This window comes from Oryza brachyantha, chromosome 9 (genome assembly GCF_000231095.2).
Source record: "Oryza brachyantha chromosome 9, ObraRS2, whole genome shotgun sequence".
Classification (NCBI taxonomy): Eukaryota; Viridiplantae; Streptophyta; class Magnoliopsida; order Poales; family Poaceae; genus Oryza; species Oryza brachyantha.
This window is the reverse complement of record NC_023171.2, coordinates 10,456,647-10,466,797: the sequence shown is the minus strand read 5'-3', so window position 1 is coordinate 10,466,797 and position 10,151 is coordinate 10,456,647. Positions and strand designations below refer to the sequence as shown.

The 10,151-nt window shown below is 44.5% G+C and overlaps 1 protein-coding gene across 1 annotated transcript; it reads right to left on the bottom strand.

The window, feature by feature from the left end:
- Window positions 1-5,369: 5,369 nt before the first annotated feature.
- LOC102701856 (formate--tetrahydrofolate ligase) lies at window positions 5,370-10,050 on the bottom strand. Its single transcript, XM_040527820.1, has 5 exons — window positions 9,228-10,050; window positions 8,965-9,114; window positions 6,755-7,930; window positions 6,178-6,324; window positions 5,370-5,916 (listed from the first exon to the last, which is right to left on the bottom strand). The coding sequence occupies exons 1-5, from the start codon at window positions 9,675-9,677 to the stop codon at window positions 5,641-5,643; spliced, it is 2,199 nt and encodes a 732-aa protein (XP_040383754.1). The 5' UTR covers window positions 9,678-10,050; the 3' UTR covers window positions 5,370-5,640.
- Window positions 10,051-10,151: the final 101 nt, after the last annotated feature.

The following is a 10,151-nucleotide window of genomic DNA, read 5'->3' as shown; positions in this document are numbered from 1 at the left end:
CTGTCTGCGTCGACCTCGCCGGTGGGAAACGCTTTTACTGCGGCTGCGACCTGCGTATCTTCCCAGTGGCTTCCGGTCGGCGACGGCGACCATGGCCTGCGCCGTTCGAGGAAACAGGGGCGGGGCACGTGAGCCGGGTCAATTCCGGCCACTGGCAACGCCCTGTCGGCGAGGTCTTGACGGATTCCGGCTGCCCGTGGCTCTTCGTCCTCTCGATCGGGTGCAGCGTACGCACTCGACCCGGCCATTTGTCTCCCGCGCTTTTGCGCTTTTTTGGTGCGGAGGAGTAGGGTTGCAATCCGACGTGAGACATGGACGGGGATTGGAGACGATCGCACGGTTTTTCGTCGTAGCTTATTCTTTATTATTTACTTCACTAGACTAGAAATGTCCTATGTTTCGCGTCATTTACTTTTTAATGTCCATTTAACCATTCGTCTTATTTAAAAAATTTACATAATTAATAATTATTTTTATATCATTTTATTTATGGTTAAGTATACTTTTATGCATATATATATATATATATATATATATATATATATATATATATAACTTTACATATTTTAAAAAAATGATTTAAGAAGAATGGCCAAACGTGTATAAAAAAATTAACAACGTTAAATATTAGGAACGGAGGGAGTATATCGTTAAAAAATATAACTATTTATATATCTTTAAATAGTAATCAAGATTACGAAGATCCTAATGAGGAATAGGCGGGGGCAAGAGGGTAGGTAGAATAATGGAGTATAATATTGAATAAAAAGTGATTTATGAGATAAGTAGTGCTATGAATAGTGCTAAAAATAAATTTATTTTGGGATAAAATTTAATGCTAGAAATGCTTACATTTTGAAATAGAAGGAGTGTATACACAAAAAAATTATTATAATTCTTGATAATCACTGACAAGTTATTTTACTATAATATAATAAGTACAAAGAAATCGACGATGATCGGTGTTTGTTTAGGCCGGCAGAAGCCCAATTTGATGGGGGTAGCGGTGTTCGGCCCATGTGATTTGACGGTCTTTGTTGCGTCTTGGGCTAGGGACATCTCGGCCCAAAGACTAACATGGGCCAGCTGACGCATATTCCCTGCTGACCACGCTACCACCGTCGCGGCTAAAGGTGGCAATGGGGACCCTTTACCTGATATTCGATGCGTATTTACCTTACTAGGGTGGATAAATGAGTTAGATTTATATTCATAGATACCTTAGTGAGAAATTGTTATATCTGATGGATAATTGGGTTTGGATACATGTAGGTAGTATTCATACCCATAACCCAATGATACCCATTAAAAATAAATTACACCGTCCACCCATGAAAATTAGGCCCCATGTGATTTGACGGTCTTTGTTGCGTACTGGGCTAGGGACATCTCGGCCCAAAGACTAAGGCCTTTTTTAGTTTCCAAATTTTTTTCTAAAAATATCACATCGAATTTTTGGACGCCTAAATAAAACATTAAACATAGATGAACCAAAAAACTAATTGCACAGTTATGTAAGAAATCTTGAGACGAATCTTTTGAGCATAATTAGTCCATGATTAGCCATAAGTGCTACAGTAACCAACATGTGCTAATGACGGATTAATTAGACTCAAAAGATTCGTCTCGCAGTTTCTAGGCTAGTCGTGAAATTCGTTTTTTCATTTGTGTCTGAAAGCCCCTTCCGACATCTGGTCAAACATTTGACGTGATACTTTTCCCAAAAATTTTTTCAATCTAAACACCACCTAATATGGGCCAGCTGATGCATATTCCCTGCTGACCACGTTGCCACCGTCGCGGCTAAAGGTGGCAATGGAGACCCTTTACCCGATATTCGATGCGTATTTACCTTACTAGGGTGGATAAATGAGTTAGATTTATATTCATAGATACCTTAGTGAGAAATTGTTATACCTGATGGATAATTGGGTTTGGATATATGTAGGTAGTATCATACCCACAACCCAATGATACCCATTAAAAATAAATTACACCGTCCACCCATGAAAATTAGGCCCAATATAAAAAAAAGCTCATCTAGCCCACTAAAAAAACCCTAGCGGCCACCTCTTTCCTCTCAGCACCGAACAACACTCAACGTCTCCACCACTGCTGCCCATGCCCAGCAGTCTACACTCTATTTCTCAGACTCAAAACCCTAGCACAAGCAGAAATTGAGCGTGGATTTTTATTTTTATTGATATTGTATCTTTATCTTTATTTTATCTTTATTGCACTGTAAGTAATAATTAGGTGTGGATTACCCATGGGTAAAAAATATCCACGTGGGTATGGATATGAAAAAAATTATATCCATAAATGTAATTTGGGTAATCCAGTGTATGAAATTTTATTTCGTGGGCGTGGGTATGAGATAGTGGTATCCATTGGGTATCTATCTATTGCCACCTTTAGTCGCAGCGCTCGCTTAGCCTGGCGATCGCCACGTAGACACACCGGCGGCAGCCAGCGAGCGAGCGAGGTGGGCGAAGATGCAAATTCTCTTTTACGCTCCACGCAGCAGCGCCTCCGCCGGCGCCTCGGCGCCGCCGGCGTCCACGCAGTCTCTCCTGTCCTCCATCGCGTATGCTCCTTGGTCCTTACGGCAGTTGATCTCTCCACGTCGTGACTCTCCGTGCGTTTTCATAACAAGGCTCGCCTTTTGTTTGTACGTCTTAGGGTTAAGATTATAAAAAATAGTTATTACTTGTTAGTTAATAAACTACTATTTAAATTATTTATAGGTATACATTTGTACTTTCTAGAGAGATGTATGTGCGAAAAATGGATATTTTTTTTCTACTTATTACTTCTATTATGGTGCAATCATATACTTCAAGTACTACTTGTGTTTTATATTTACTGTCACATGTCAAATATCATATATATATATATATATAATTGTTTTAATGTCCCTAATTAAATAAAGGTTTTGCTCAATCTTTCCTTTTAAAAAAACATGTCCCAACAGTTATGAGTATAACATATTACTTATTTTCTATTTTTATACTATTTTATACTATTTTATACTATTTTTATGAATTTTTTATCCATGGATTTTACTCTTCACCGTTTACCGCATGATTTTTGCCTTTTTAATTCAAATTTATTATGGTTTTCACGGTAACCGCAGCTCCGCCGTTAGTCGGTTTGGAGGTATCTAGTGGTTTCGTTTACCATGCTAGTTTAGTCTACCACTTGAGCCGCACACCCATATATTTTCGCTTCTGCTTATGCCTATAATACTTAAACTTTTGAGCTAAAATTTTAATTTTCAATCTTAAATTTAAAAGAAATTTCGTGGTACTGTAGCTTAATTTTCAGTTTAGCTTATATTTTTCAATGACAAATATGTTGCTTGGCATTTTCCCTTACAACGACAAGCAGTCACCCCTTAGCTTCTTCGCCAGCCTCTCCGCCTCGTCGGACTGGTTCTGCTCCGGCCGGCAGGTGGTCTCCGCGACGTCGTGCCCACGCCGCTTGTGGCGGATCCTGTCCATCAGCGCGGGGAGGTCCATCTCGCTCCTCATTTCATCCAGCGCGTTGCGCACCGTGAGGATCTCGTCAGCCTTGGGCCCCATCATGCAGCAGCCGCTCGCCATGGCCTTGACGAGCAGCGCCTCCTCCAGCCGGATCGCCGCGCCGAGGCGGAGCACGATCGCGTCCAGTATCGCGAGCGCGCCGCGTCCGCCGGCGGCGCCCTCGCCCGGCCACACGTCGGGGGAGGAGCGCGACGACCAGCGGCCCCCGTCGTCGGTGCGGGACAGGAAGAGCGTCCCCGGCGAGACGCTGATGCAGGCGCGGCCGAGGAGGTGGCGCGGCCACATCTTCTGCTTCTGGGACGTGTACTCCCTGTACGGCAGGGCGTCGCCGCGCGGGTTGTTGAGGGCGACGCAGCAGTGCGTTGCGCTGGCGTGGACGGTGAGCACTGGGGAGTCCGGTCCGGCGACGCAGACGGCGGCCCTGAGCTCGACCACGCCGTCCTTGAGCCCCCTCCGCCCGACGACATCGAGCGCGGCAGCGTACGTCTGGTCGATGATGGCCAGCGCCGTGTCCTCCAGAATCTCCCACGGCTGGTGCCGCTCGACCAGCGCCATGGCGTGCGTCGCGCGAGAGCTCTGACTCTGCTCCCCGAAGCCCATCGCGCCCGATCTCTCGCCGCGCGGGGGCGACGGCGGACGAGAGGAGATACCCGCCAGCGTCAAGGAGGGAAGTCGGTTGCGGTGGCACGTGGGGGCGCCGTCCCTGATATGCACGATGGGCCGGCGAATCGGACAGCCGGAGGCGAGAGCGAGACGGACTCCGATTCCGTGGAGGTGGAGGACACCTCTCCGAGCCGGATCGTTGCCGCGCGATTCGGGGAGGAGGGCGCGTCGCTGTGCTCCCGGCTGGCCATGCTGAGATGTGATGCGCCACCCGCGCCGCCGATCGGGAGAGGCACGGCGGCGGCGGCGGCAGGAGGTGGTGCCACCGTGCCGTGCCACTGGTACCGGTGGCAATCGCACGAGGGCGCGATAAGCTTCGTGGCAAGTTGGGCCGTGATGGGCTGCGTTCTCGTCGTGGGCCTTTTTGCCGATGTGGCCCATTAAACCCCTGACTAACTGGAGGAGCTTGTAGCAGGCTGGCTGCTAGTCGGAAGCTTCTCCAAACGACACTCGGTTCTAAGGGCTGTAACTGTTTATAAACTAAAATTTAAATTTTAGAACTTAATTTTGGATTTAATTTTATGGTTTTTTCATTATGGTTTGTTTACATATTTCTTTTTTAAGTCGCTATGGACATGTATATAAAAGTTTTACCTGCAAATTATTTTTCGTTTGCAAAAACGCGTTTTCGCTTATTTCTCTAAAAAGCGAAACGATGGGAGCCTAAGAATTTATAATTGTAGAAACTGGAAAATAAATTATAAGTAAGAAGTTAGAAAACCCAGCTGTTCCACCACTTCTCAAAATATTTAAGCACCCTAAAGAACTTAAATAAATGATCACAATGTCTTCGGGCTTCATTGCCCCAAAAAACCCAGTACCAAATTTTGGGAACGCCAAATTGTTAACATTGATATTTTTGGTTAGATAAAAAGATAAGGTTGGTGTTTAGTTGGAGAACTTGCCAAATTTTGGTGAAAGTTTTGTGAGTAGGAATGCTGAATGCAGAATATTCTGGAATTGACAAAATTTTGTCAGGTTGTGTTACCAATTATATGTTTAGTTCGTCGTCTAACCATATTTTGGCAAACTTAAAATGGGTTCAAAATAGCAACAAAATGAACAAGCTCTTCATTAGCAACTAGTTCATCCACTATATCACTTTCTCATCAAAAAAGTATTCAGATGAAGAAAAAAAATTCATTTGTAAGTGAGTTAAAATTTAGTGAAGCAAAGAAGATTCAGTAAAAAGACTGGAAGAATCAGAGACAGCATGTGAAGCTGAAACTGGGGCATTGGAACAGAGTCTGAACAGAATGGTTCGACCACATTTACCGATTTACAGTCACCAAGAAACTGAACAATGTACTGCTGCACTTGAAAAAAAAGTCAATGAGGCTTATTATTCAGGTAAAGGGAATGTCCCAAAATTTGTAACTACACAACTGTGCCCAGGTTGCAAATCAAGTCCAGAAACGGTGCCAGAGACGGCTCATGACAGACCCATGACTTTCCCGGTGGCTGTGTCGACGTCGATTTCATAGAAGCAGGGCCTTGTTGGAAGGCCAGGCATTGTGCTCATGGTGCCCACCAGTGGGTAGATGAAGCCGGCTCCAATGCTGGCCCTCACATCCCTTATGGGCAGCACAAAGCCAGACGGCGCACCCTTCATAGATGGAACATGCGAAAACGAGTACTGGGTTTTCGCCATGCATATTGGGAGGTTTGAGAAGCCTTGCTTGGTGTACATTTCAATCTGCTTTTCCGCCTACATGAAAATCATAGTCAGTTAGGACAGTAAATCAAAAGAATAAAAAAAAGGTGTGCATGCCTCCAAGGGACTGCATGCAGATTAAGAAAGTGTGTCTGTCTAACACTCTTTTTTTCCTTCAGCATTTTTCAATTTTCAACGGTGTCGCAGCATGAACATGAGGGGATCCCTCTTCCATTGTGGAAACAATCAGCATGGGACAATGACAGTAGAAACAATGTTTAACACAGTAGTAAGAGCAGAAGGCAGAAAGGATACCTGTTCAGAGTATTCAACGCCGCTAGCACCATAGAATTTTGCTATTGACTCAATCTTCTCCTTTATGCCAGATTCTAGAGGATACAAAAATTTTAGAGGATCCGCCTGGCTTTCACATGCCTGTTGAACCGCGAGTCCAAGATCAACCTGAAAATAAATTAAAATAGTAGAACGGATAGTCAATTTAATGGTGATAATTTCAGCCTTCACACTGTTCAGAGATTGATGAAATAAACACATAAATTCCCCTCTAAAACAAATACATTAGACAAAAATAGATCAATTGAATAAGACATACATGAGTGAGGCATCTGATAACATTGTCCACATTTCATAAATTCAACAAATTGGAAAACCAATCAGGAGCACAGTTATTTTGAGGTAAATTTTTACTAGGCATGAAAGAGCAAAGTACCAATTAGGTATATATAATTACTAAGTAGCAATTTTTGAAAACATACTTAGGTAAACAATAAATGCGATTTACAGATTAGCAATTTTCCACAAAGAGATGCAGTTAAGAAAGTGGTTAAGATGTATGATATGACTAAACGTGATGTGATGCCAGAAAACTAACCGCTCCTTTACCACCATGAGCATGGTGGGTGCAGACAACAGCATCAAAAGCACCAGCAGCCAAAGCCGCATTCCGCACCACATCCATCTCTGCTTCAGTATCTGATGCGAACTTGTTGATTGCAACTACAACATTAACTCCATAACTCTTTGTGTTTGCGATATGTTTCACAAGATTGACACATCCAGCTTCAACAAGAGCCACATTTTCACTCACATATGCATGATCCAAAGGCTTCCCAGCCACAACATCTGGGCCCCCTCCATGCATTTTAAGAGCTCTAATTGTGGCCACAATAATAGCACACTGAGGCACTAATCCACTATACCTACACTTTATATCCATGAATTTCTCAGTTCCAATATCAGAACCAAAACCTGCCTCTGTAACTACAAAGCCCCCCTTCCCAACCAACTTCAGAGCAATCTTATCGGCAACTATTGAAGAGTTTCCATGAGCAATATTAGCAAAAGGTCCAGCATGCACTAAGACAGGAGTGCCTTCAAGAGTTTGCATGAGGGTGGGATGGATGGCATCTTTCATTAGGACAGTCAAAGCGCCTCCAACACCAAGATCGTCAGCAGTAATAGGCTCACCTGACTTGCTGTTCCCTATCACCATTCTTCCAAGCCTTTCCCTCATGTCAGCAAGGGAAGTTGTAAGAGCTAATACGGCCATTATCTCACTAGCCACTGCTATGTCAAAGCCTGTTTCTCTCACCATACCTTTTTCTTCAGGGCCTTGTCCAATAGTGATTTTTCTCAGGAAGCGGTCATTTACATCCATGACCCGTCTCCAAGTAATGGATTCAGGGTCTATGTCAAGTCTTGCAAAGCGTCTAACTTCATCTGGAGTAAGCTCATCAGGATCAGTCTTTGAGATTCCAAGCTTTATCAGGCGTCTGAGCATTACATCAGCAAAGCGCCTCTTCCCTTCTTTGTTTGGTGGACAGAGTCTATTGAACAGGGCTTTGTCTGATTGTGAAGCTTCATGAAAAACCCTTGTATCAATAGCGGCAGCAAGAAGATTGTTTGCAGCTGTAATTGCATGGATATCTCCTGTAAGATGAAGATTGAACTCATCCATGGGTATTACTTGGCTGTAGCCACCTCCAGCAGCACCCCCCTTGATTCCAAAGGTAGGCCCTTGTGATGGCTGACGAAGGCAGGTGACAACCTGCAGCAAAGGAAACATTGCGTCAAAGTAGTAAGGGCTATTGAATAAGACAGGATTTCTGTCAAAATCCTGATATTGGAACTGAGAGAGGGAGAAAACAAAGGAATATGAATAACACAGGATTTTGACAGGAATATAAGTGCAACACACAAGAATTATTGTTTGAATAGATGGCAGGAAAAACACAAGAATCACTCAAAAAAAAATTTCCAAGAGATTGGAGCTCTTTGAAACTTTCTGTCAAAATATATATGCATTGAAACATGCCTTAGGAATTTCATATTATCTGGGAAACTCCTATGCATTTTTGCAAAGGTCCATATAGGAAATTTTTCTATAGGATTTGAATCCTACAGAATTCCTCTACAGATCCTTTGACTCGTAGGGGGCCTAAACCATATCAACAACGAAAATTTACATATAAATGTCAGTCATTTCCATATACTCCCGAATGCACAATATAATCTATTTATCGGTACCAACACTTATCGCCACATGCATGATAATTGAAATGCAGTCTATAAGGACTGTTACATGAAATAGATAGAGTTAGTCCAGTCCCCAGAACATTATCGCTACATGTTTTATTCCCGAAGATCATTTGTCAGAACTTATGAACATGCTTCTTTTCTTCTCTTTTTTTGATAGGATGAACATGCTTCTTGCAGGCAAATATAAACATTTGCACAATTGCACTTCAGTTCTACTATACTATTAACTGCTGACTTTGTACAACTCCATACAGAGTTAAGATAAGTTTGACAAATAAAACAATCAAAGTGACATAATTCCTGATTCCTGAACAGAATAAATAAAATGGACCCTGCCTGTACCCGATATGGCGACATACAGGTACTACTAGGACAGATAAAAGGCTCACAGGCTGATACCATTGTACTACTCCAACAAATTTATGGACCCAAGCAAGCAGCACTCCAACACCAAATTACCAGTAACAGGCTTTGTCAATCAAGAAACACCAGATACCCTATCGATTATCGAACAAACGAAGTTATTAGCATAAAAAACTTCACCTTTTTATCAAGAAACGCCCCCAGCGCCTGGCACAGCCCGACGGTGGTCGTCGACTTGCCCTCCCCGAGCGGCGTCGGCGTGATGCCGCCCACAACCACGTAGTACCCGTCCTGCTGCCCCTTCAGCTCATCAAGAACCGACAGCAACACCTGCACAGCACCAAAGAAACCCGCACGGATCAACAAAATCTAATCGCATCGCGAAACAGGAGGCAACAAATTTCCGCACCCTTCAATCGCGCGAGGCACGGCACGGCACGCACCTTGGCCTTGTACTTGCCGTAGAGATCAAAGTGCTCCGGCCGCAGGCCGAGCTCCGCGGCGATGTCGGCGATGGGGAGCGGCTCGACGGAGTTGGCGATGTCGATGTCCGCCGGCACCGGCGAGGCCACGTCCAGCCTCCGGATCGTCGGTTTCGGCTCCGGCGTCGCCATCGGCAGCACCAGCGGAGGGAGCTCCGGCGGCGCGACGACGGCGCTGGATCTCACCACGACGCGCTCTCGGCCGCGGCCAGGCGGCGCAGATCGCTGCAGCGAGTGGTGGTGGTTGGACTGCGAGAGCGGCGGATGCGAGACGACTGGATGGACGGCAAGCCTCTGCCTCGCGCACTTGTTTATTGCTTCCTCTCGCCTCCTCGCGTCAGGACGACGACGGCATTGGATAATCGAGGATAAAGTTTTCGGATAATTGGTTGGTGGGACAGACACATCCATGACGGCCCAAATAAATAATTGAGCCACAAATACCCTAACCTCAAATCTCCAATCTTTTTTCACTGCAAGATATTTGGGAGAGTCTAGCACCAACAAACTCAAATCCCCAACCTTTTTGACTGCAAGATAACTGAGGCTACCACCAAGAAACTCTTCTCACTACAGCAAGTACATATTCAGCTTTATACTCCTACCAGTTCATCAAGAAGTGTGGAGCTGGGTTTTGGAAGGGATGGCAGGGGTTTTTGCTGCTCTTATCTTGGATTGGATGGATGGAAGATGGGATGCAATCCACAGGAGAAGATAAGGGTTTTTGTGTGGAGCTGTGGATGTGAGCGATGATGATGATGTGCAAATGGTGATGCACAAGATTGGGGCTTTTTGCAGGTGCCAAGTGTGTGCTCGTTTTATAGGCCACTTTGCTTGAGTTTTTGGGATCAAATTCATGCTCATAACATGTGAAAAATCTACATG

What these genes read in the sequence shown, in the direction of transcription:
- LOC102701856 (XM_040527820.1), bottom strand. Translation starts at nt 9,677, where the DNA reads ATGGATGTGTCTGTCCCACCAACCAATTATCCGAAAACTTTATCCTCG. An exon ending in GGGCGTTTCTTGATAAAAAG is followed by an intron (nt 7,931 to 8,964) that starts GTGAAGTTTTTT and finishes CCTTTGCTGCAG; the next exon opens with GTTGTCACCTGCCTTCGTCA. An exon ending in CTCATGGTGGTAAAGGAGCG is followed by an intron (nt 6,325 to 6,754) that starts GTTAGTTTTCTG and finishes ATTTATTTTCAG; the next exon opens with GTTGATCTTGGACTCGCGGT.